This window comes from Loxodonta africana, chromosome 6 (genome assembly GCF_030014295.1).
Source record: "Loxodonta africana isolate mLoxAfr1 chromosome 6, mLoxAfr1.hap2, whole genome shotgun sequence".
Taxonomy (NCBI): domain Eukaryota; kingdom Metazoa; phylum Chordata; class Mammalia; order Proboscidea; family Elephantidae; genus Loxodonta; species Loxodonta africana.
The window spans coordinates 40,178,854-40,206,394 of NC_087347.1; the positions used below are offsets into that span (position 1 = coordinate 40,178,854).

General features: G+C 43.9%; 1 protein-coding gene across 4 annotated transcripts in view; it reads right to left on the reverse strand.

Moving 5' to 3' along the window:
- Positions 1-2,103: 2,103 nt before the first annotated feature.
- The window catches only part of NRP2 (neuropilin 2), a 130,403-nt gene continuing 104,965 nt past the window's right edge, over positions 2,104-27,541 (reverse strand). For 2 of the 4 annotated variants that reach the window (XM_010602342.3, XM_010602347.3), the window contains exons 16-17: positions 8,099-8,149; positions 2,104-5,356 (exon numbers count right to left, since the gene is read on the reverse strand). In XM_010602342.3, coding sequence (XP_010600644.1) covers positions 5,052-5,356; positions 8,099-8,149 — 356 coding nt within the window. In that variant the 3' untranslated portion in view covers positions 2,104-5,051. Of the gene's footprint in view, positions 5,357-8,098; positions 8,150-22,339; positions 25,844-27,541 lie in introns of those variants that run through there. The other 2 variants (XM_010602349.3, XM_010602355.3) reach the window with 1 other exon arrangement.

The following is a 27,541-nucleotide window of genomic DNA, read 5'->3' on the forward strand; positions in this document are numbered from 1 at the left end:
GAGTTGGAGCTAGCTCAGTGGCAACTAACAACAAATCACCTCCTCCAAGAGGCCTTGCCCGTGGGGCTTTGAACCCAGGTTCTTTCAGGTTTGAACCCTTGCTGAGAATTTGCATTCTCGAGTTCCCAGGCGATGCTAATGCTGCTCTTAGGGACCAATTCTGAGAGCAACTAAACCAAAAAAAAAAGCCGAACCCAGTGCCTTCAAGTCGATTCTGACTCATAGTGACCCTACAGGACAGATTAGAACTGCCCGATAGAGTTTCTAAGGAGCGCCAGGCAGATTTGAACTGCTGTCCCTTTGGTTAACAGCCGTAGCACTTAACCACTACACCACCAGAGTCTCCGTGAGAACCACTAGCAGAGCCAAAACCAAAACCAAACCCATTGCTGTAGAACTGCCCCATAGGGTTTCCAAGGAGTACCTGGTGGATTTGAACTGCTGACCTTTTGGTTAGCAGCTGAACTTTTAACCACTACACCACCAGGGTTTCTGCTGGTAGAGCAGTGGTTCTCAAAATTTATTATACGTAAGAGTCACCTGGGGATCTTGTTCTAATGTAGATTCTGATTCAGTATATTTGGGGTGAAAATGCAAATTCTCAGTGGGATTTGAACTGGAATGAACTGATTGGAAACTCTGCTTCCTTGAACACTTATTTAGAGGGAGGGACCTGGTAATTCTGCACTACAGCCGTCTGTTTATTACCTTCACAGCACTTACTATAACAAGTCCTTATTTTATATGTTTGTCTGTTTTTTTGTCCCCTCCCCCCACCAAAAAACCAAAACAAAACAGGAAGCACTCAAACATATCTCTTGAATAAATGATTGAACCAAATTTCCTCTCATGGGTGAACAGAACCTCAGGATTGGGGAGAGTTGGCCCAGATTCACAGTTTCGAGTCTCCCATGGAAACTCATGATAGAGCTTCTCCCTGCTCCTTGGCTGGGAATTTATTTTGCTAACTAAGAGTGTAGTTTGCTTCCTTTAGCGTCCGCTGACCAAGCCTGGTTTGATCTGGATCCAATAACCAACACATGAAAAGAATCCTAACCACTTTGTGAGACCTAACTACTTTGTGAGGCCAAGCTCCTTTTCATTTCTCCTAGACCAATGGTCCCTTAACCTTGAAAGTGCAACGGAATCTCCTGGGAGGGCTTGCTAAAATGCAGATCACTGGGCTCCACCCCCAGGGTTTCTGATTCAGAAGATCTGGGTGGAGCCCAAGAATTCACATTTCTGACAAGTTCCCAGGTAATGTGAATGCTGCTGGTTCAGGGACCACACTCTGAGAACCCATTGCTGTCAAGTAGATTCCAACTCACAGTGACCCTGTAAGACAGAGTAGAACTGCCCCGTAGGGTTTCCACGGAGTGGCTGGTGAATTTGAACTGCCAACCTTTTTGGTTAGCAGCCCAACTCTTAAGCACTGCGCCACCAGGGCTCCTACACTGAGAAGCAGCATCAAAAACATTGAAATCACTAGAGCTATTGACTATTAAGACTTTGAGCAGGAAAGAATATAAAAAAGCAGGGGATTGGCCATGTCTAGAGACAAGGAGTGTTTGTAGGGATCAGTCTTAGGAATCCACCAGTTAAAATTTTGAGTTAAAGTAGTCCACCCGAACAGGTAGCTGCCCACCACCTCCTCCCATAACATTTTCATTTTGTAAAAAAAACCAACCAGCCAATCAACCTACTAACTCCACATGAATATGCTGAGGAACATTGACCCAAGAGACTGATCAGTCACCCTAGTTTGCCTGGGACTCAGGGGTTTCCCGGGATATGGGACTTTCAGTGCTAAAACCCGGAAAGTCTTGGGAAAACTCGAATGGTTTTGTCACCCTACTGTCAAATCTTTGTCTTTAATAAAGAAAATGCAGAAAAATATCTCTGGTATAATGTTTATTTAAATAGTAATCTTAAAAAGGCTTTATACAAATCATATAAACACAGTTTGACGTTGTTGTTTATTTTTTACATTGACGCATCACAGTAAAAGCTCTCGAGTTCCCGTGATCTGGCTCAGCCAGCGAATGGTCAAATACCTTTAACTGCAAACCCTGGAAAAGTTAACTTTTTGTGTAACAGTTTAACTTTTTCCCTTGTTTTTTTTTTTTAATCATTCATGCTCATCCCTTGGCCCCTGGTCTCTGTCAACTTTTCATTCCCACCAAAGAGAGAAAGCAACCCTATGGCCCTGTTGACTGCCTAGTAAGGGAGAGCGTAGAGGTAATGTGTCATTCAGTACAAGGCAAAAAGGAGATCAATACTGTGAGTTGGGTTTCCCAAAGGGGACTACTCGAGAAGCCCCGTCAGCTAGCCTACTTGCAGATAAAGGTAACAAATGCACCAAGGTGTTCCCTGGCCAAGTTATGATTGGCACAGCTGTCTTTCTTTCTGCCTGACAACATGCCGGCCTCTAGCCTTGGTGAGGTATCTACACGTAGCCCTGTGTAGCCTGGTTCTGTTCAGGGTCTCCGAATATGGATATAGGGCATTTAGGAGATTGGAGGCTGAGTTGTCCGTAACTCAGAGGTGAACTGCAGGCCTGAAACAGGACTGGTCTTTGGGGAATTGTGAAATGGCCCACTGGGCATAAGAGGGGCAAGACCCCAAGAGTAGGCTTTCAAACTTCTTCTGCAGGAGATTTCTGGAAATCCCTAGACTTGCCAGCTTCCTGAACACTGAACTGCTTGGGAAAGTGAGCTAATTAAAAACTTACTTCTGCATGCTCAGCTCAGGGGAGGCCTACAGCTAAGCCCTTGGACTTGACAACCTTACTTCTCACCTCTAACTACCATTGTGCCAACGAGTGCCAAAATCTGCAGTACACTCGGGCCCTAGGTCAAAGTCACAATAACATCACTGAGTCCCACATGACCATTCACATACACAGTAGATACAGAGAACTCAAAGGCCGCAAAGACACACACACATATGAATAAATAGCTGTCAATATGAACTCTCCCTCTCTGCATACAAAACACTGTGACATTACCATTGGAACTATCATTTCCATAAGTTAACATTTAAAGGAATCAGCCAGCCCCATTCACCCTTTCCCTTTCGCTGGGCATGAGACAAATGAAATTGTGTGTGACCATAGCAGCAAAAATGGTCTGACAGTTTACCGCTGATCCGCGGTAGGCTGGGCATAGTGATTGGGTTTCAAACGTAATTCCAGCACACAGGCAATCCTTACACATTAATATGAAATCAAGATTCAGATCTTGATGTGGACAATCTTCTCCTTCACAGTTTCCTTCTATTCCTGATGCCTCCCTTTTTGGAGTAGTTGAGAGTCATCTAGGGCTATGACTACCACTTAGGTAGCAGGGCTCGTTCCATTAGTAGGATCACCGGAGAGTTAGGGGGACTGGGAGTGGAGCCATTGGGGGTAGGGAAGGAGGAACGCCTTAACTTGTATGATATTCGCTGATTTCTACATACAGGGGAAAATACATTTTTCTTCGTTTTGCAAGGCACTTAATAAAAAACACATAAATTGGTATGCGCATGTGTGTGTGCACATGTGTTATGTGTGTGTGTATAAGAACCTAAGTCTCTCTGGGGTTGAAGTAGTGTTGTTAGCATTTTGGTCCAAAGTGCTTGCAGACTTATGGTTGGAACCAGCTCGCATACATCTTAGCTGTGACTCATGAAAAGCTGAGGTGGTGGCTGTAGCCCAAAGGAGAAATCAGTGTTTACTAGCCTATTGGAGAGACTAGTTCATCAAAATGTCTGCCTGCACAAGCTGCCCAGCCTTTGCCATCACATGGTCACAGAGGCTGGGCTTCTCTTTCCCTCTCCACTGCTCTCCTTTCCACCCCAGGTCACCAGATACAACACTGATAGCCTGCATTTTCCCTGCCTGACCTCTGAGAATATCAACCATGCTATTTCCTAGGGCTTAGAGCCCTGACAGGAGTCCCTGGGTGGTGCAAATGGCTAAGTGCTGGACTACTAGCCAAAAGGCTGGCAGTTTGAAACCACCCAGAGGCCCTCAAAAGGCCCTTCTGAAAGGTTACAGCCTTGAAAACCCTATGGAGCAGTCCTACTCTGCACACATGGGGTTGCCATGAGTCAGAATTAATTCGACAGCAACTAACAACAACAACAGAGATCTGACAAATGTCTAGTGTGTTGTGTGTGGGTGTGTGTTTTAGAACAAGGGGAAGGGAAAAGAAAAGGCAAAACCACCACCAGAACCCCCACAAGGAAAGCCTCCCCACGGTCACAAACTCTGGGTCTAGATTTAATGAATGGCTCCTATTCACAAAGCACTTTAAGGCTTGTCCGCTTCTAACATGGAGGCATGTCTATGGGTTGTGACGTGTGAAGTTTCCTTTCTGGTTTGTTCTGAGTCGTATATAAGAAAGAGTTGTTTATGCTGACCCTAAAGTGGCAATTTTCCCCTGGATAAAAAAATTTAAAGGCAACAGCATCCTACTTAAATGCTAGGACTGGCAACGGCAGCTTATAGGGGTGGCTAGCACAACCTCCACTAAGCAAATCCCCAAAGGCCTGAGATGACCAGAGCCTGGGATAAGCCGGACGGCTTTTTTTGCCTTTTATTTCTAAAGATGGAAAGGCTGAAAAGACCCTTTGTTTACAAGTATTGATTAGAAAGAGAAAGTGAAGAACATTATCAACACTCAGCTCCCACCATTGGAAAAGTTGTTATCCTTTTCTGCCTCTTTGAGTTGCTCACAGACCAAAGAAAATATAATAATAATAACAAACGCACGAACAAAATAGAACTGTGACCCCAAAGAGATGAGCTCCTGTCTTTGTCCCAGCAGACAGCACGGCCCTGTCCCTGCGATGACTCAGTCACCACAGTGTTGGTGAGCAGTCATCCCCTGCTGAGGCTGTGTCTCCCCTCCTCCTTTGACTCGCCTGCCTGTCTTGTCCACACCTTCGGTATTCTGGATCAGTTTGACCGAGATTATGGCATTCAGTTTCCAAAGGAAAAAAAAATCTAATCTTCACCAGCCCATCTTGCTGGAATGAAACATCAGATGTGATTCGGGTGCAATCCGTCATGCCTCGGAGCAGCACTTCTGGTGGTTCATCTTGACCTTGTGCTTGAGGCCGTCGTAGAGCTCGAAGTTGTAGTTCTCTAGCGTAGTGCAGCTGCGGGAGCTCAGGCCCGAGTAGGAGCACGTGCAGTAGAGCAGGAGCCCGGCACAGGTGGCCCCCAGAAGCACGCCCAGGGAGCTCATCGCAATGATGGTGATGAGGATGGGGTCCAGGGTGTACAGCCAGCTCTTTTCTTTGTTGGCTGAGGAGACACCAGACCCTGAGGTTGGGGAAGAAGAGTTGCTCCAGTCCATGTCATACTCATCTATGATACAAAAACACACATAAACTTGTAGGTGCTGACTATTTTAAGGTGAAGCTATTGCCTAAGCCCTTCCCAGCCCACTTCAGAAGCTCCTCGAAGCATAAGAACTCAATAACTAGATTGCTTGGGTTCAAATCCCAGTCCTACCATGTTCAGCCTTGGGCAAGTTATTTCGCTTTTCTTTGCCTCAGTTCTCTCTTTGATAAAGTGAAGATACTAATAATACCCACCTCTTCCTTTCTTTGGGTAGTAAGGAGAATTAAATGAATTGATATTTGTAAAGTGCTTGGAATGGTATCTGGCACATAATAAGTACCATACAAGTATTTGATCTACCACAGCCTGTGAATTTGTCTGCACTGAGGTGGCTTGCGTGTTGCTGTGATGCTGGCAGCTATCTCACTGGTATTTCAAAGACCAGCAGGGTCACTTATGGTGGACAGGTTTCAGCAGAGCTTTCAGAGTAAGATAGACTAGGAGAAAGGCCTTGTGATCTACTTCTAAAAATAAACCAATCAAAGTCGTATGGCTCTGTCATGGACTGAATTATGTCCCCCACCCAAAATGTGTGTATCAATTTGACTGAGCCATGATTCCCAGTATTGTGTGATTTTCCTTTGTGTTGTAAATCCTGCCTTTACGATGTTAATGAGGGAGAGGATGGGGAGCAGTTGTGTTAGTGAGGCAGGACTCAATCTACAAGATTGGATTGTGTCCTGAGGCAATCTGTTGAGATATAAAGGAGAGAAGCCAGCAGAGAGACAGGGGACCTCACACCACCAAGAAAGCAGCGCCAGGAGCAGAGCATGTCCTTTGGACTTGGGGTGCCTGCGCACAGAAGCTCCTAGTCTGAGGGAAGATTGATGAGAAGGCCAGCAGAGAGAGAAAGCCTTCCCCTGGAGCTGACACCCTGAATTTGGACTTTTAGCCTCCTTTACTGTGCAAAAATAAACTTCTCTCTGTTAAAGCCATCCCCTGTGGTATTTCTGTTACAGCAGCAGTAGATGACTAAGACAGGATCACAACAGAACACCATCCAACTCGCTTGCTTAGATATGACATCAGGAGGGATCAACTGCCAGATCAAATGCCAGAGGAGGATACCACGTTTGCTGAAAGAGAGGGCCAACAAGGGTGTGAAAGACCCTTGGTGAAATGGATTGGCACAACAGCCACAAAGACGGACTCTAGCATGCTGGCAGTTTTGAGGATGACCCAGGACCGGGCAACATTTCGTTATGTTGTACATAAGGTTATCATGAGTTGAAGTTGGTTCAACAGCATCTATCCTGTCTATCTTTCTATCTAATATTTAAATAATTTGACTGATATTAGGTAAGCTTAAATTTTAACAGAACTTTCCCAGTGCCTTTGAGCACCTGGATGACCCTGTGTTCTAGGTACCCTTCTTTATTTGCTTCCTCATCCCTCACTTCCAACAAAGGACAGGGTGACTATTGTCTCATGATGGGTTCCCCAATTTAGTATTCCTGGACATGCAAGCAGCTGGTGTTTTCTGGCCACCAGGACTCATTTGACATACACTTTCCCTTACATTTCGATAGTGTGGCCAGGGCATGGCCAACACGCCCACAGCTCATTTACTGGGATCTCCAATCGTCCTATGAAGAAGGCAGACTGATGGTGTTATTTTTTTAATAGAGGAGGAAACAGGGTTTAAAGAAAATGGGTGAGTAGATGGTTGACTCAAGATCACAGAGTTAGCAAGCTGGGAAGTAGGTCAGGACTCAGGCTTTCTGCATCCTCCTCATTCCTTGCTCTTTCTGTCACATTGCAGCATTTCTGCTGCTTGATCTACTGCAGCCTCTCCGTGTAGGTCAGTCATGCAGTTCTGCCCATAAAAGGAGTGTTGGACCAGGTTTTGCAGGGAGAGTCTGTGTTCAGCTAGCAAGGTGCTGTTTGGGTTAGTCTTTCGAGTTTCTATAGCTACACTTTTGATTAAGGTCAGGTTAAAAGCAGCTGCTCTATAAACTGTTCTTTTAAACGCATCAATCTTGTGCAAAAGCCGTTCTTTGCATGGAATCTTGCTGTTGAGTCTCTTGGAGATCAGCTCTGGCACTCAGAGACCTATGCTGCTCTGAGCCGACAGGGGAAATTATATCTACGTGTTTTCTCAGTGGCCCTCCAGTCAAGACTCTTGCTCCAGCCTCTTGAAGTATGTGTATTTGAAGTGGAAAAATGTAGTTTAGAATAAATATAAAAATATGAGATGGGCAGTGTGGGAAAGAAACCTAAATCTTGCAATGAGCCCCAACTTGGGGGGTTGGATAGTGTGAGAAAGGTTCCTTAAAGCCAGGGAACCGGAAACCACAGCAGGCCTGGAAGAATATTCTCGTTACACTCATTTACTCAGGCCCTTTTGGGGAGGAGGTCAAAGGGTTCAAGCAGCAACACCGATGGAGGAGCTCGCCTTCTACTTCTAAAGGGTTTATATAAATTTGACCATCAATGTAGAAGGTTGCCAAATGGGGGACCTGTTTCAGATTAGGCAGAGCTAAGTCAATAAACTTCCTAAATCTTTAAATTTGACCTTACAGAATAACTCATGGTTTCTTCATTTTTCTGTAGACTCTTTTCACTCATGTTTCTGACTGCTAGCTCTAAATTCTGGCCCTCCAGTACACTGGACATTATTTTTGTTGATGTCTTTATAACCAAACTTGAATTTCATGATTACCTGCTAAATCATAGCAAAAAAAAAAAAATCATAGCAATACTCACCATCAATTTCCTCATCATAGCCCCCTCTACCGTGTATTTCTGGGATGTCCACTATAATGAAAAAAGAAAACAAACCAAGTTATAACAAGTTCTATCAGTATGGTTAAAAGGCAGAAATGCAATCTTCTTGAGGCTGGCTCCTCTGTATGGTGGACAGATAGAGAATCACCATCAGCTTCTGGATCATTTAATATATATACATTATTGGATCATTGCCCCTTCATGTAACTTGTTTTTATTTCCAGTAACAACCAGAAGAACAGAACAATAAGAAAAGCCAGGTTTTTAATGCTAAGTTGTGTCTTTAAAACGATTATTATTCATTACCAGTGGGCTTTGTCTTAAGGCAATTCAACAGCATCTACGCCATTACTGTGATGCCCATTTAGTGTAGCACGTGTCACCTTCTCATACGATGCACCTACATAGGCACAAAGTACAGAGGCTTTTTCCTCTCAGTTGCAAATAAATGTACAGTAATTTAAGGAAAACACATTTCATCATTATGTGTTTTAGTGTAGGCGTAGAACTGGAAAAAATGTCATAATGCCTGTCCACCTCCACATATCTGTGCTAATATCTCTCATCTCTCTCTCCCAGCCTATTTTTCCTATTGGCTTTCTTCACAGTTTAGAATAGATCACACATGGGCATCCAATCTGACTAGTCCAGGCTTGAATAGAGCTAAGTTAATTTACTCTGAATGTTCTCCAGTATTATCACTATCTATCAGACTCTTTTTTTATGATAATGTTTTAGGATAATACAGGTCTGTCCATTCACTATGCTGTCCACAAATCAGGTCCAATGAATATTACCTGTCTGAAAGGGCAAAACACAATAAAAAAAGAGAGTCAAATATGTGCTGAAGAGCAGGAGCTTATCATTTCTTCCTATCTCACAAGTTAATTATGGCTGTCCAGGCATTCAGCTCAAGATCGCCCCAGTGAATGTATGCAGCCCTTGTGGAGTTTCGTTCAGTCCAAGGTCAGGTGAAAAACTGTGAGTTCAGCACTATAAATTGATATTATAAAATGACTGCCCTGACAGGGAACACAACAGAGAGTCCCTGACAGAGCAGGAGAAAAGTATGGTGCAGAGCTCAAATTCACATAAAAACGCTAGACTTAATGGTCTGACTAAGACTGGAGGAACCCTTGAAGCCATGACCCCCAAACACTCTGTTAACCCAGAACCAAAACCATTCCCGAAGCCCACTCTTCAGACAAAGATTAGACTGGACTATAAAACATAAAATAATATTCATGAGGACTATGCTTCTTAGTTCAAGCAGGTATATGAGACCAAATGGGTGGCTCCTGTCCAGAGGCAGGATAAGAAGACAGAAAGGGACAGGAGCTGGTTGAATGGACATGGGAAACCCAGGATGGAAAGGGGTACTGTGCTGTCACATTATAGGAATTGCAACTAGTGTCACATAACAGTAAAAGAAAAGTAAACAAAAAATCAAAGTTTAAAACCCCAAACCCAAACCATGGAGTATCATATAAGACGAAAAACAACTTCAGATGGACCTGAGCTTCTTCCTCATGAGCACTACATTTAGGAATGATCTACTTGACCATGACCTAAACCGAGCCTCCATTTGTCACTGCCAGACTTGAAATCCAATCTTTTCCTGCAGGCGGCAGTTTTAATCATGTTAGAAGTCTTCTTCATTCCTGGCCAAAGCTCTCAAGCTCATCTCATCCCCTTAGTTGCTAGTGAGGGATGCACAAGATAGCGTGCCAAGAACCCACTTGGAAGGACCTTGGCCCTGCCTACCACATGCTATGTGGCACTGTTCCTCCATAAATCCAGTCTGTTCCTGGCATTTTGCGCCACAGCAACTGGCACCTGCAGGCTACGCCTGCTTCCCCACTTTGATTCCCATCCCTTGTATTATTGTCCAGGTCCCTACAAAGCAGGCTGTTTCCTTGGAATGAAGACATGAACATGAATCAACAAGAGGCAGGTGGTGTCTATCACAGGGATCAAATCAAGTTTGTCAAAGTCAATCCAGAGCTCTTTTCTAAACTTAAGGGGGAAAAAAAAAGTGAAGATGGGAGAAAATGGTCACATTTCCAATAATTAATCATTTTGATGGGATGCTCATATGTCTTAACACCTTCACAGTTAAAAGATGAGAAACACTGGATAAAAATATATGAATCAGCATAGGAGGAGAACTGTGGGGCTCTTGCCAGTGGCTTCTGGGCCAAATCCTGTCCTTGCTTTTAGGGATTTCGCCCCTGCCAAGGATGTGACAAATTCTTGGAAGCTAGAATGCCATCCTGCTCCATCTCATACCCTCAGGGAGGAACTCTTAGGGAGCTATTGATCACGGGCTAGAAAAGGGTGAATGTGGCATTGATCTTGGAGGGAGGGTAAAGTGATGGTCATAACTACGAGAGTACTCTGTCCTAGGAGACCACAGCCTGCTGTCTCTGGGGCTTCTGTTGCTTTCTTTCTTTCTTTTTTTTTTTAATTGTACTTGAGATGAAGGTTTACAGAACAAACTAGTTTCTCATCAAACAGTACACACATTGCTCTATGACATTGGTTAACAACACCATGACATGTCAACACTCTCCCTTCTCAGCCCTGGGCTCCTTATTACCAGCTTTTCTGTTCCCTCCTGCCTTCCAGTGCCTCCCCAGGCCTGGTGTGCCCTTTAGTCTTGTTTTGGTCCATGGGCCTGTTCAATCTTTGGCTGAAGGGTGAACGTCAGTAGTGACTTCCTTACTGAGCTGAAAGGGTGTCGGGGGCCATACTCTGAGGGTTTCTCCAGTCTCTTCTGTTGCTTTATTATCTAGAGGCAGAGAGCTGGACGAGATGACCGTTTAAGAACTGGTCTGGTTCTAAGGTACTAAGAAATCGATTGCCCAGATGTGGCTGAGATTTCTGCACCTGGAGAATCAAAAGCTACTTAAGGTGAAGAAGAACATTTTAGTGGCTTGACTTGAGCGTTTTATATGATTACTGCTCCCAGGAGTTTGGGTGAGTGGGAAGGGGTCAAAAAAAGGATAAATTAATCAACATTTTCCAAAGCACATCTGTTTACCAAGGCATAAAGAAAGAATGGCACGCTGGGGAAAATTCAAATAAAGGGAATATTTGTATAAAAAGCAATTTACTTTGATAGCAATTTTCTCTATTCCTCTTGATAATATCTCTGATATCTGTGTTTGATTCAGAGCTTTCTCTTTCCAAAGTCTCTTTGCCCTTAACAGGTTACTTTCCTTTCCTGTCAAGTCCAGCAGATAAACTTCAGCTTGTTTCCTGAGAATGTTGGCAGGAAGAGTGTTTCTGCACTAGGTCCCTGTAGTTCTAGCAAAGACAAGGCAAGGGAGGGTAGCTGCCAAGAAGAAATCCAGGGGGAAAGGTACTAGCCCTTCCTGGGGGTAGGAGGGAGAAGTGGTGAGTGAGGAGCTCAAGAAGCACCTCCCTGAGAAGGGGAAATGGCACTACAGGATGGAAGACCCAGCTGGGGAAGTGAGGGAAGATAGCAGGAGAATGTGAGGAACACAGATGTAGAATTTTGTTTTTAATTTCCTTTAACGGAGAAAAACTTGAAGAGGACCTTCTAGGACTCTACTTTAGTGAATGGGTGCGTTTGTGAGAAGGCGGGGGCAGAGAAGAATGGGCCACACCTCTAGGAGAACAAAGATCAGGAATGGATCTTACCACCCACAGGACTTGCACTTTCAACCTGTGTGCACACATGACCCCATTTCCTTTGGGTTCCTACGTGGATTCAATCTCAGGTCAGTCTGACTCCAAAGCCAGCAGCCTAACTCTCAGTATTGTATTAGGGCCCGAGGAGATTCCTAAGTCTGCCCACAAGTTCTTCTGTTGTGGGCAGAACATTGCAACTACCACTATATCACTACTACCCCATTCTAACAGAAGAAAGGGTCTGTCTGCCTTGTCTTGGATCCTGACTGGCTGGATGTGTACTCTCTGGCTGTTTGTCTGAGTCACTGGCTGACCATTTTGGTCAGAATTCATGGGGCTAGACATGAATGTGAAAATGTGGTGATCTAATATTTGGGGCTTCACATTTTCCCATGGTAGGCATTACCCAGAAAGAGAAAGTTAATTTACATTAGTCTTCAAAGGAAAATCTTAAGCAAGCAAACAAGCAACCGACCAACCAACCAGCCAGCCAGCCATCATTTATAAGAGGGCTCACTAGGTGCCCAGGAATCATACTGAGGACTTTGAGAACAAAGATATACGGGACCAGGTCTCTACCATCAGGACCCTTCCACTTGGATGGGGAACAAAGATTCATTCATGTCAAAATAGCATAAGAGAAAGGCTATTTGTGGTGGGAACTCCAATGCTACAGGAGTATGGGGCATGAAAACAAAAACAAAAACAAAAAACTCGCTGCTGTTGAGTTCACTCTGACTCATAGTGACCCTAATGGACAGAGTAAAACTGCCCCAGAGGGTTTCCAAGGAGTAGCTGGTGGATTTGAACTGCCGACCTTTGGGCTAGCAGACGAAATCTTAGCCACTGGGCCATTGCCAGGAAGGAAAATTTGGGAGTGGGATGTGTTGGAATTGAGGCTTCTGCAAGGTGGGGGTTGGGAGAGTCCTATATCCTTTACCTGTTTGTTTGATAGGAATGATTTCAAATGTGGCCACTGAGCCTTTTTACTCATGTACTGATCTCTCGGCTTTTTGTTCGTATTCACTTTTATCAGACCCACCAAGGACTTCAAAGTGATTGCCTTGCCTGGCCACAAATCTTCTACCCTGTATTTCCCTCGGTGGGTGTCAGGTCTCTTCAGCAGCTGCTGCAGACAAACCAGTAAGAGAAACTGGTGAACTAATGAGTAACTGGCAGGGAGGTTAATAGAGTTTGAGTAATCAAGTGTGGCCCAGTAGCTGTGACTTAAAATAAAACAAAACCTCAGCAAAACCTGGTCATTTTCATATTGAGTAAAAATTTCTAGCGCTAAACCCCATTGCTTTCCCAGGTGTTGCTTCCCTTAGCATCATCAAGAGATGTATTAGGTACATGGTGAAGAGTGATTCAAGGCACTACCCATTTCCTATTGTCCTGATTTTTCAGAGCAAGAGAGCCATACTAGTTATTAAAATCCACTGGACTGTTTCAGAGCTCCCCCATCTTAGAAGAGTCACGTCTTCTCTAGTGCCTTGTAAGTAAATTGCAACACTACAACACAAACAGTAAACAAACCAAAACTACTCCAATGAAATACGTTTCTCCCTGAGGGGTCTGGAACACGGCCTGGTGTTGTAAGACCACACTTGCTATTCAGGGGAAACACCCTCAGGGACACTTCCAACCTGCAGCCGGGAAATTCCCCAGTGAGTGCGATTTAGGTCTCAAACCAGAATGCCCTCTCTCTCACAGTTCTTCTCATCCATTCTCTCTCTCTCTCTCTCACACACATTCTTTATCTTTCCTCTCTCCCTTGTTTTCTTCCTTTTTTCATCTTAAATTAAGAGTTTTTGGGACTGGCATTCTATCATTAGTTTGCTTTTCTGTAGTTTCTTACAGAAAAATTGCAAGTGCCCTTTCAGCCCGTCCACTATGCTGGGGACTGCACTGAGTGTATTGGCCTTGACATTGTTCTGCTTACTTTCTGCATCATAAAGGGAGTTTCAGAAGATTGCTAGGAGAACAAGACTTCTGCCCAAAACCACTGACTACTTTTTGATAAATGATTTAAGACAGTCGGTCCCTGGGTCACTTGTACACAGATCATTTCAGGATGCTGACTTGCATTAGTTGTCTTTGAAGAGTCCCTTCCATGTCAGCTCTGAGCAGTGGAGTCAGAGGCCTGGTTGAAGCTGACAATAGATTTGCCATCAGGATGGATAGCAGAGACACTCTAAGGACACTTTGATGTCAGCATCTCTCTGAAGGGACCAGTATGGGATATAAGCAGCACTGGGAGTAGAGTCCCTGGGTGGTGCAAATGGTTAAGTACTCAGCTCCTAACTGAAAGGTTGGTGATCCAAATCCACCCAGGGGTGCCTTGGGAGAGAGGTCTGGCAATCTACTTCGGAAAGATCACAGCCATTGAAAACCCTGTAGAGTACAATTCTACTCTGAAACACATGGGGTCACCAGGAGTTGGAATTGACTGGACAGAGACTGGTTTGGTTTGGCTGAATTGGGAGCAGGGTGCCTACTTCTTGTTTGGGTTGTGCTACTCATCCTAGTTGTAAGCACTTGGGCAGGTCATTAAACCTCCCTGAGGCTCAGCTCACTCCATAAAGTAACCTCTGACGTTCCTTCCTGCTTGAAAATTCTGTAGTCTTTATGGAAAAAAAAAAAGCAACTGATAAAGATCTTTCTGATGAGGGTTATCTGAGCAGGCTGCTGGAACGAGGTAGACATTGTGACTTCTATGTGAGAGGGTGCTTTTGCCCCACACTGCTCACTGCCTCGTTTTTCACCCCAGGTCTGTCCTATTCAGGAAGTGGTAGCGCCCAGAAGTCATCCATCTTAAGGTGGGCATGGAAAGAGATGACAATGAAAAGGGCAGGTAAAGGGAAGAGATGAGGTTCCATCTTTTCAATACTTGATGGTTTTGCTTAGGAAACAGTCCTAGTAATACAGGAACTAAAAAGTGTCTAAATTGTGCCCCAAGTTTTAAATGTTCACCTTAACTGAGGTAGGACTGATAAAGCCTTGTGAAAAGCAGTTTTAACATGTCCACTTAATCCACCCAACTTCAACTAGCCTTTAAAGCAAGGGTCTAAGAATCGCTTACACACAGGAAATCATTGCAATCCTTCATTTTCACAGGTACCAGGCGTCATCACTTCTATTTTAAAGATGAAGGAATTGAGGAAGGAGGGTAAAAAAAAAAAATGCAGTAAGTTATTGAAGAAATCAACAGTAGAACTGAGAGTAAACCACAGATTTTCGACACCTTGTTCAGGCAGGCCTGTGATTTATTTGAGAGAAGTTCTTGGCCACTTAGAGCCTTTGCTGAATTTGATTCCAAGTTCCTGAACCCCCTAAACCAGAAAAGATAAAAACAAACAAACAAAACCAAACTGCCCCACTGGGTTTCCAAGGCTGTTATTTTTAAGGAAGCAGACCTCTACATCTTTCTACCATGGGGTGGCTGGTGGATCTGAACCACTGACCTTTTGGTTAGCAGGCAAGCACTTAACCACTTTGCCACCAGGGCTCCTCCCAACCCCCCTGAGCCAGCTAAATTACTGGATTGTTCAGATGGGTTTTCAGATGGGAGTAGCCTTCAAAAAACTCTCTCAACCATTTTGCTTTGATCCCAGCAGGAAGTATAACACTGAGACCCAAATAAGTGAGAAATAATGAAGGACTAAGGATATATTTCTTGGCTCTTCAAAGTGTTTAATTCAGTTTAACATATAGTAATAGATGAAGCTCCCCCGCCCCCCAACACACGCACTCAATTTTCTTAATTCAGTTTGTTCATCCCCAGTTGCAGTAAGAAGCCAAAAGTTCAGATGTTGATCTAAACTTTGCCAAATCTCCTCCTTTAAAAAGTCGGGCTACTTGAGAGCCATTTATCCCTTGCTGGGTTTGGCTTGAGTTTAGGAACACTACCAGAGGATACTTTATCATGGGTTTTTATCTCTTGGGCCACAGCCAAATCTATGTAAGGTCATGAAAAAATACTTTTGGAGTTTTTCAAATGGTTTCAAGCTGGAAGAGAGAAGGGGGCTTGGTTTGAGATTACTGGAAGAGTTTGATCTTGAATTTAGTCATACTTTTCTATTATTTTTAGTTGAATAACTAGGAGGAAAGACTAAAAAGGATTGGAAATACTGACTGGAAACAAGAAGGCTGTGAAATGACCTAATAATATTTTCAAGTGTGGAGGCAGATGAGCAGCTGAGGCTGGAATGGCTCCACTGAGCCCCAACAACGGCATGAAAATAAGAAAAATGCAGCCAGAGAAATGTTTCGCAGTTGTGCAGACTGGAAAACCCAGCAGCATTGATGGTGGAAAATTCTGGAATCTTTTTTTTTTAAATCTTAGGTGTTTGAAAAATCAGAGATATTTTCCATCTCTGTAGGTACATAGGCCGACAAAAAAAAAAAAAAAAAAAAGGCTCTTTATACTTTTATTTGTTGACTTGTTTTTGTTTTTTTTTCCATACTAGGGTATGCAGATGGGAAAAACACAGAAAACATCAGGATAAAGTTTCCTTTTTTTTGTATTTTTTTCCCTTTCCCTCTGTGTTATTTGTTCTTGAGATGGTAGGAAAATAGTTTTATTTCTTTACATTTCAAGTGGGCTTTGGCATTTCTTCTGTCCTCCAGTCCCAAATATCAAAAAGAGGTATGCATAATAGAAACGTCACTTAGGTGGCATGGTTTGGCAAAATCTGGGTCAAGTTAAGAGGAGGGAGTCAAAGAAACAAAACTGGATCCACTTCCAATGTGAGAAATCATGTCTTCTTAAAGGTTGTACCTCATATTTTTGAAGGTCCTTGAAAAATGCTCTTTGTATCTCACCAAGAGAACTCACTTGTATCGCACCAGGAGAATCGGCTAAACTTAAAAGCTGGTGCTTCTTCGGAACACAAGAATGAATGGCTTTGGAGGTGCCAAAAAGGTACCTCTCTCTATTCATTCAAGAGATGATTTCTTTCAGTAGCTTACTGGTGACTGAGGACTGAGGCTTAAACTTAAGGTTTGGTCTCCTATAAGAACGCCAAGTACTTGGAAGAAGTAGCCAGTGAAACCTGCCTAGACCTTTGTGTGATGAAATCTGACCCATAGCTTTCTGAAATAGGGCTTTGGGAGGGCACACAAAGTGCTGAGTGCCAGTGGAGAAGAAAACAGACCACCAGGAAAGGTGGAAGGTATGGAAAGAGGAGGTTAGAGGTTGAAGATGAACAGTATCTGGCACAAAGGCAGATGGGTGCAGATCATGTCTTCCTCAGGGAAAGAGGGGTGGGATGGTGGCCCTATCAGGAGTTGCAGAGCCAGAAGGTGATGATGATGTTGTGGATCCATGGCTTCACATGAACACCATTATTACTGAGTGCACCTTTTGGGTCTACAGGTGGCTGGGGCTAATGAGGCACCTCTGGTGCTCTTTGACATACCCATGGCAGCCCCGTCCAGGCCCTAATGACTATCTTCCCACCTTCAGTAACAGCTGTCAGGACTGCCCCTGGAAACAATGCACAAGCCCCCACCAGCCTTCACTGTCCTTATACCCCTTCTTCTAGCCCCTTGGAGGTAGTAAGGAAACACAAAAGCACAAAAAGAGTCTTTAATAGACTGTGCTAAAATGAAGCCTCACTAGGCAGCAGGCGGCTGAGAATAGGACTTTGGTCAAGGCCAACTCCTGCTCAAAGCTTTCTCTGCACTTCCATCACTACTGGAGCTGGCTGCTCTCTAACAAGTTGCAGAGAACTTGAGTCCAGGCATTTTGTTAAGAAGTCCTGCCGCCTGAGAAAGAAACTGCTATTGTTGAAAGGCAAGACATGGTACAATATCATTCCAGTATTGGATCAGAGCTTTTGCTTTTGGGAATCTTAATGATATTACAAGGGTTCAATTTTGCACAATTACACAAAGAAGACAAAACAAGGTGAGCATGTGCTTGTTGAAATGTTTTAGTCCACCCAGACCTCACACTCATGCTGTTCTTTCCAGAGCAATCCAGAGTTATATACCCATGCCCCCTGCCCATGAGGAAGCAGTCTTAGATTTCTGGCTGGTCAGAGAAAGCCCGCAAAGCACATATGTGGCCATGGCCACTATTCATCATGCTCAGATTCAAAGTCACATTATCATGACCCTTTTGTCTTAATGCACGATAGAAATCAGGGCAGTGCTGTTGGAAGGAATGGTGTTTCTGATTAACAGGTCCCTTGGCTTCTCCTCTACCCATCACTCCTTGCAGAAGCCGTTTGGGGCTAGTAGCTTTGCCTACATATATAAACATCTCACTAGAAAACAACCTTGCCTCCTGGCACCTTTCCTCGGGGGACAAGAACCTGAAGCTCCTCTGAAGAAAGCTGGATGCTTCCTTTCACCTGGAAGGTCTGTTCCTTTCAGGGCCAGTGCGGGGCGGGGGGTGGGTGGGGGGCCTGGCTCACAAGGCCTCAAGGATTTGAAGCTTTCTCTTGGCGTGTGGGCCTACCTGTGGCTGCTGGAATATTTTAGTTTGCAGTACAAGACTGTGCACTGACCTTAAAGGATGTTTTTTACATGAATTTTTTAGTAGAAAACATAAATAAATAACAGCGAGGCCCAGCACAGTCACTCTTTGAAGAAACCAAGTGGAACTCATTAATCATGGAGAACAGGGCTCTGCCGGCTGACCCCAAGGATAGAATTAACTACTGTGCCACAGCTCTGGTGAGCTGCCGTGTAGAGCCACGGCTTTTTTCTCCACAAACTGGCAATGGTTAAAAAAAAAAAAAAAGTTCTGGAGAAACCATCCTTGAGATTAAAATTCCCTTCAGCTAAAACTTGCAAACACTACATCCATTTCAGAGAAAGAGAAATAGTAGCAGAGATTGTCATTTGTGCAAATGTTGCAGGGGATATAATCCTGGACGTCCCCTAGTCTCTGTTACCCTCCCAAATGGGGCTAGATTCTTTTTAAAAAAGTAAAACTCTGCCATTTGAATCATCTATTAAAAACAAAAACAAATGCATTATCTGACCTAGAAATTTGGTCCTAGAGAAACATATACACAATGAGGCAAATTCAAGGATGTTCACTACAGTATTGTTTACAACGGTAAAAAAAGTAGACACAACCTGAATGCCCATCAATAGGGGAGAAGTGAAAAAACTATGGTACATCAATACAATATGGAATGCTTTGCAACAGCTAAAAAGGATGGGATAAATCTGTCTGTATGTACTAAAGTTATTGTCAAGAATTGTCAAGTAAAAAGCAAGTCATCCAACAAAATGAACGAACACTATGATATCATGTATGCAAAAAAAAAAAACAAACAAAAAAACCCCAAAAAGCAATCCAAACACCAGCCAAATCAAACCACACAATTCTACATGGACATATATGTTTGTAAAGTGAAAAAAAAAAAAAAAGGTCAGGAAATATATATTCTGGATCACCTTTCTTGGTTATTTCCAGTGAAGAGAGTGGAATTGGTCAAGAGTAAGGTGAACTTCTGCTTTTTTTGTATTGGTTGTACTTTTTGAGGATGTAGTCATGTATAACTTGTGAGTTCCAAAAAAATAAAAAGCCCAGCCAGCTACTATCCTAAAATTTCTCACAACGACCTCTTTCAGTATCTACAATCACTACGGAGACACAATGTGGGGATTGCAACCAATGTCACAAAGCAATTTGTGTATAAAGTTTTGAATAAGACTAATTTTGTGCTATAAACGCTTACCTAAAGCACACACACACACACACATACAAATAGCCACCATTGAAATAAGCCACTAAGAAAAGATGTTCCTCCACCAACACCCAGTCTTGCCTTCAGCATCTCTGTTGCTGATCCTTCCAATGACCTTTCCTGTTTCTTGGTCCAATGCCTCTGGAATTTTATTTCAGTGTTTTTGGATCTCAGAGGTCAGCCCAAGAACAATGACTTGGCCTAGAAGAGAGGAGAATGTTGCTGAATCTCCTGCCCACTGGGCTTGGGGTAAGAGTAGCTTCTGCTGGTTGCTCTGAAACTCTTAGATTCTCCATTGTTCCATGCCACGGTAAATGGGCTTTTGTTCTTTGGCGAGTTCCCAAATCTTATATATCTTCAGTGCTTAGATGTGGGGCCAAATGAACCTCCTCCAAGTAGTCGGTGAATGCATAGGTACTCTGGCTGAAGCTTCTAAGTGTGGATTTCTGATTGTATCTAACCTCTATACATATCCCAGTGCACCTGATCTATGTAAGGCTTAATTAAATCTTACATGATTCCTACATTTTAATTTATTTATACAAGGTGATTCTCTCCCCTGCTTATTCTAAGACCATCAGCTGGTGCTCCTGTCTCCCCTCCTTCTTCTCTGGTTGGATTTGTTTTGTGTTTTCTTTGGGCCATCACTGAAGTGGATGAAAGGCAAATTACAGCTGTGAGAGCCCCAGTGAGCTGCACAATTAAAGAGAAAAAACAAGCCCGCACCTACAGGTCTGCAGTTTGGCTCTGATGTGTGGCCCACAACGCAGCCAAATCAGAACTTGAAGATGAAGTTCTTCTTCATCACAGATTACAGAAAGGCCACAAGGCTTTTGCAAAACAACTGTAGGGTGAGTGAGGAAAACAAACACGGGGCCACATCGGGCTGGCTGAGCTTCTGTTATCCTGGCTGGGAGGGCAGTGGTTGAAGCAAGTATGCACATTCAAACCATCAGAAAGGACCTGGTAAGAGCAGAAACAGACCATACTTGGGCCTTGACACCTGGTATTTATGATCCACGGAAACACAGTTTCTGTAGTATTTATGCTCGGGCAACATCTGAAATACTACACTGAGGAATGATTACTGGTAACAGTGCTGCATTCAGTGTCTAAGATTGGAGTCCTGACAGTCTTTGTCCTTCTGAAAAAAAGGAGTCAGAAAAAAAAAAAGCCCGTGCTGTCGAGTTGATTCCAGCTCATAGCGACCCTATAGTGGAGTACCCCTAAAATAAGCCATAGGACTAAAACCAAGGTGGGAAAAGCAACGATGAAATTCCCAAATGTGGCTCCAATAAAAAGTAACGCTAACAGAGCATGCCAATGCCAGTTGCTGTTGAGTTGATTCCAACTCATAGAGACCCCATGTATGTCAGAGAAGAACTGTGTTCTACAGGGTTTTCAATGGCTGATTTTTTGAAAGTAGATCATCAGGCCTTTCTTCCAAGGTGCCTCCAGATGGACTCAAACCTTCAACCTTTTGGTTAGCAGCTGAGCATATTAGTCATTAGCACCACCCAGGGACTACCAAAGGCTTGGCGAATTTGGTCCCAGGTCAATTCAGGAAAGTGTTGACAGCCTGGGTCTTTGCTTGAAATAACTACTTTTGAGATGCTTTCGTTTCATCCTTTAGTAATGGGAACAAATGGCATTAAGGAAAGCCCAACGTTGTCTAGACAAAATGGTTATCATTATATGAACCAACAATGCTCTAGTCATGGACATTCTACTAAATTCTACAGAGGACAGATAGTGACATTTATACTGAACCATCGTACTGATGGGGCTTTCTGCAAGATCTGAAACCAGAAGCCCATCTCCTTTTAGCATCACTTGGACAGGTTTTATGAATGCTCCTCCCAGGATCTAGCTTGATAGGAAGAAAAGCCGGATTCTGGCAGAAATAGGGTCTTCTGGACATGTCCTTTTCCTCAGGACGTTCAGGGATAGTGCCCAGAGCCTCTAGGAAGGCTCTTGGGTTGATGGAATGTTCCTAATGGGTGGGGGTATTTGGAAAATCCTTCCATGACCTCTTGTTGACCACCACCTAGAAACCTTGAGCAGCTGGGAAGTTGTCTTTTTCTAATCTCCTTCTGGTAAAAACATTTTATATAACTAGATCACTAAACTATCCAAAGAGAAGGACCAAAAAAAAAAGCTTGTCAAACAAGCTCTGGCTTTTTGTGTAAGTTTCCCTAATCCCTTTCCTCAGAGTTTTTATAGTGTTGCTTTTATAGACATTTCTCCTTGATTGTTCCAGGTTCACGGAAATCATGTGATTATCTTCATTACTTGATAAAAAATGAAATCTAGGATATCTGAGTCCTGAAGATGGCTACAAGTTCCCGTTTTGTCTGAGAAAGTGCTCATAAATTGGAAACCAGCGTCCCCATGGAAGTAATAATTTGGTAGGTGAGGGTTACGATGTTGCTGTTTCTTCTCCAAAGGAAGCTCTCTCTCTCCGTAGAACTGAGTACATGATTCAGCTTAGCTGGTCCCACTCCCGCTGGGGCCTTTGAAAGTACAGTCCCATCTCCAGAGATTTGCCATCAAGAGAAATTTTGTGGAATCACATTTAGCAATTTAGCACTTAGCAACTTTTGCAAAATCCCACACCAATCGTAAAAGTTGGCTCAGCTGCACAAATTGGATAAACTCCTAACAAGCAGTAATAAAAATAAAAGAAGGAAAAGCTGGCATTCGGCCTCAAGGAGAAAACCCACCTACCTCCCACAGAAATGCCCTGTAGCTCAGAAGGTGATGTGACAACTTTGGAAACATCAGTTGGTTCAAAGCCTACATTTCAACTTTGCTCTCACAGGCAAAGTGGAAAAAAAAAAAAAAAACCCACATGTTTGTATAAAAATATCATCATTTTATTACATTCCACACAATACATTTTCAAATAGTTTCCAACGTCCACAAGTTATTTTGACACACAGGCAACTGAGCAATGCAAGGGGTGTCACAGTTACAGGGGGAGGGGGTAAGAACAGGAAGTAAAAATCTTGACGTTTTCTTGTTTCGTTGCTGTTCTTTGGTAATTTTTTTATTATTTAGGTGTTTGTTTGCCTGCTAGTTCATTTTAAAGAGAGTCTTTTTAAAGATGGGGTATCAACCTCAGACATATTACTGGATTTCCTATTCAATTCTGGCTTTAATCCCAAAAATGTGGGACAAGGGAAACGATAATTTCACTTTATTTTCAGCATCATGGTTTATCACTGGCAATGTTATGATTTTTCCCCCTTTTTCTGCCTCTGCCACTAATTAGGTGATAACAATTCCTAATATAATATCAAGGAAGGGAATGTTACCTCAGAGACAAGGGGTCCCCTCCTGGAGGTGTTGACGTGAAACCTCTACTAAGGCAAGAAGCTTTACTAGAGCGAGGCCTTGGATTCGTTCATTCATTCATTTATATTTTAATAGTTGCTATCACATCTTTGTCTTCTGAGAAGCAATTCTTTAACACATGCATGCATGCATTCACCTGTCCAGATATTTCTCTTAAAAGACAGTGACCCTTCCCTCTCTCCATGAAATACATTATTTTGCTTTTCAAAGCTGCAAGGCATGACATTTCTACAGAACTGCCCTTTTAGCATAGCACCTGGCTAATACTATGGAGTTGCTGGGCAGAGAGCAGGAAGGAGAGAAAGGAAGGAGAGGGAGGGGGAAAAGAAGGGGAGAGGGAGGAAGGAGGAGAGAGGAGAGGAGAGAGAGAAAGTGACAATCCCAGCTGAAACGTAGCCTGGCATTCACGTAAGATTTGAGCAGTCCTGTACTGTCAACTATGGCCTATACATAAAGATGATGTGTTTTCCCCACATGGGGCATCAGATAAAGATGCAGCAAGTTCACAGAAGTTGTTGTCATCTTCTTTTAAAGAAGGGAAATCCTCAAGGGTATGTGGTAACTCAGCCAGTTGCTACACTGGCTGGATTTTCCAAGTGTTATTTCCAGCCTCCAGGGGTGTCTACAGGGATGCCAATCATTTCCAGGTGATGCCTGGCCCCAAACACACAACTGGTTGTGGACATTAGCACACCTTAGATACAAAACCCTTAGGGACCTGGCACAGAAGTCGCCACATGGAATCCTCCCCTGCCCATCCTCTCTCTCCATCTAATGCTGGGGTAGGCCACTTCTAGAAGTCTCGAGGTGTCTCCTGCCCTCTAGCCTTTCATCTTTTTTTGGAAGGGCTGCTGTGATTGAGCCAGAGTAGCTTTTGAAACAGAGTGAGAGTGGGAGAGCACCGTTCTTTCGGGAGGATAAAACAAACCAGATGTGAAAGTGAGTGTGTGTGCTGGAGGGACATAACTGGATATGCTGAAAGAGTGCGAAAAGTCTCTCTCTCCCAAGAAGAAGGAAAAAAAATCACTAGTATTTTGTTTTCAGAGGTTACCTGCAGGCGTTCAGCCCAGGCAACCATCTTTGGAGAGAAATCTTACACTTCCCCAGTGAGGACCTGGCAGAAAGATGAGAAATAAACACCCCCAAGGCTGAGCCAAGGTACACTGAGAGTCTTGTTAAAATACACATTTTCTACCAATGAAACTGACTTATTTAATCTATCCTTTATACAGTATCATTAGGCAATTTCTCTCTAATATCCCTTTCTCTGCGTTGCGTTGCTTAGAGAGGACAAACGGACAGCAATGGATTTATCTTCATTATACCTTCTCTCTTACAATGCAGCAACACCTGGACACGCCAGGCCAGCCTGCTAGGGTGTATTTACCAGATGCCACTAATGCTTTAAGGGGTCGCACACTGGCACATTTAAAAAAGGCTTACTTTCTATTCTCTCATAATACTTAAGTAAATCAGGTGGACAGCTTTATATTTGAGTGGCTACAGATTCAGGCACACATGAACACCGTGAAAGGAAAGCAAATGATCCCTTTTTCCCCATATTTTACAAATGCTATTACAATGATCAATACAAAGCAAAGAATACGGTATTTAACCTTCATATTCAACCCCATCCCACGTCGGGCCCAGTGAACCCCCAGGGTGAGGAGACTTTCAAAAGACATTTCAGTCCTTCCTTCGCCCTCCTCTCCTTCTGCTCTCGACGTAAACAGACTACTGCTTTTTCTACATCACTCTCAGATTTCTTATTCTCTATGACTTATTCCAAGATTGGACTTAACCAATAAAAGCTAAACATTCATTATGAGATTTTCTTTTATAAGGCAACATGAGACAGATTTGCTTCAGGGCTGGAAGTGAGATGGTTCCGTCTGCACCAATGGCTGTTCTCCTGTTACTTCAAAGACACCAGGAGACATGACAAGGGGTCATGTCTGAGTCCATTGGGGGAACCTTCGTCTTGGGTCAGGTGGGCTGGGGGTGGGGAAAGGGATGGGAAGGGCCACATTTCATTCCGTGTGACCTCTATTTTTTAGGTACCTGGAGATGATAATGATGGCCAACAGAAACCCAGCCAGAGCTAGATAAGGCAACAAAAAGCTTCAATCTCTTCTCCAAGTAAACAAAACTAGTACAGTATATTATTTTCTTGTAAAATGTACCCTAGGAGAAGTAACACAAGAGTTAAAGGGGGCCTTCACTGAACACTCTCACATACCCCCACACACAGTGAACCACATACTCCCTCACACACCCACACACAGAGCTACTCACACACGCAAATGTATACTATGTACAGACACACAGGTCCAGGCTTCCCATCAAGTCTCCTGGCAGACTGCCCACCGAGAGGAAGTATGGGATAAGGCAAGGGGAAAAACAAGGGACCAGTCTCTGGAACAAAACCAGCTGAGCCTTGAGTTGTGAAGTGCTTAGGGTGGTATCTCTTCTCAAAATAATCCAAGATGCAGCATTAGAGTTGGGTGTTGTTGGTTTGGAATCAACAAAGGAAGAAGAAGAAAAATAAAGAAGCCAAGGAGAACGGTTGGGATGGATAAAAACGCACAGGGTTTGGGGACCTGGGAGAGAGATGTCCTAGAGTTCACACAGAGACTAGGCGAGGAGAAAAAAGTGCAAAATCGAGGCAACGTGTTTGCAGTCTTTCTTGTTTGTTTTGGGTGCTGTCCTTGCTTCGGCCCTCAGCAGTGGGAGCCTCGGTCTTGCTCTAGCTTAATGGTTAGGGTGGGCTCCACTGCCAGAGGGGCCCCGTTGGTGTAGTGGGAGGTTTTGTAGGTGATGGAGTGATCAGTCTTCTTGGCCGCATAGCGGAACCGGTGGTAGTGGAGCACGAGGGCCAGCGTGACGGAGACCAGCACCAGCACGGCGCCCCCGGCGGCTATTACGTAATACCAGTAGGCTGGGATGGGCTGCACGGGCACCGTGTCCACTGTGGGCTCGGTCCCTGGTAGAAGGGTGCCCCCTGGTGGAGAGACACAGAAGAGTGTTGCTAGGCTGAGAGCATGCAGACTAATCAAAAAAAAATTAATTAGAAAAAGAAAAAGAAGAAACACACACATGCTTTGGAGTGGGCTGGGGAGAGGACAGGGGACTAAGGTGGTACTGAGCATCCAGTACGTGCCAAGAACTTTTAAACGATATTATTTCCTATTCACGACCTCCTGAGGTAGGTACTGTCATACCCATTTTACAAATGAGGGCACAGAGGACTAGAGAGGTTAAATTAACAATGGTCATACAGCTAGGAAGTGCCAGAGTAGGGGATTCAACTGTATGATTACAAAACCCTTTTCCTTCTGTTAAACCACAATGACTTTATAATACATAATAAAAAAAAAAAGTGTAATAATACTCACTCGCACACACATACGCACAGGTAAATGGTGCTGAAATAACTTCTGAGATTCGGCAGGGTAGATCCTCCAAACGAGTGGAAATACTGTATTTGGTCTGGCTGGCCAGCATTCTCAAACAATGTATTAATTAGGCTGGCTAGACTTGAAGGTAAATTCCACTTTGGCTTGCCAAGCCTTCCGTGCCCACCGAAATCAGCCTGGTCTCGTCTAAACAGGTCAATTTCCGCTGTCAAGCAATGACTAATGTATCTTCATTTTTTAATTGGACAGGGGATTTAAAGAGCAGATTGGAAGGGAAGTTGCAACAAAAAATGTGGGCACAAAATGATAGCAGGTATGTGAGAGCGAGAGTGAGTGAGTGAGAGCAAAGAGAGAGATGATTTTTAATCACGGAAAAGACTGAGCCGGGAAGAGAAGCTAGGAGAGGATTTAGAAGGCAACCATATTCACTGGCCGGCCTCTGGTTGCCATGGAGATGATGTAGTAGATTTAAGCCCAGGGTAACTCTGGGGAAAGACTGGCTAGAGTCCCACTCGATGCAAAACAGTGCTACAACTTGATTCTCCCAAAGATTTACATCAGATGAGAATCTGGATCAGAATGGGCTGAGGAGTTTTGAGCTTGCCAAAACCAGACGTGATCTTTACTTCTGAAAAATGGTGTATGCTTAACCCATGAAAAATGCCTCCCTAGCTGCTTGTATCAAGTGGTGACGGCCAGAAAGATGTGTCTTCTCTACCCACGGGATGCTCCTGGAGGGGAGCCCTGGACAGGAGGTGTCTTCATGTACTGTTGGTCCCACCCTGTGGGTGTGTCTGGCTGAGAGGCAGGCTGGGCTCACTCATGTTTTTGTTTCTCCCCTGTGAGACTCGGAGCTCCTCATGCAGAGAAACTCACTCTCCTCTGGGTTTCCACCTAAGATGTGCGTGCACACCGGAGCCTCTCATAAGGGCTTGGGGAAGAAAAGACTGAACTGAAGCTAAAACTATTTCTGAGTTAGTACTATCCAACTCCTATGGTTCCTGGAACACCAGAACTCCTCTCTTTGATTTGGGAAGTAGCTGTAGGTCAGGCTTTATAATGTCTTCTCAGAGGTGGGACAAAATAAGAACATTTTCCTTGGAACCTCATTTGGAGCCTGCCCACCTTCCCAGCTCCTGGACACCGGTTTCTCCAGTTCTAGGGATCTCCCTCTGCTAAGGTGAAGGACTCATCAGTGTCTCTTGGGCCACGAGAGATCCCACAATACTGGAAGGGCTTCAAGGAGGACATGCTGCTCAGTACTACCACCCCCACCCCCCACC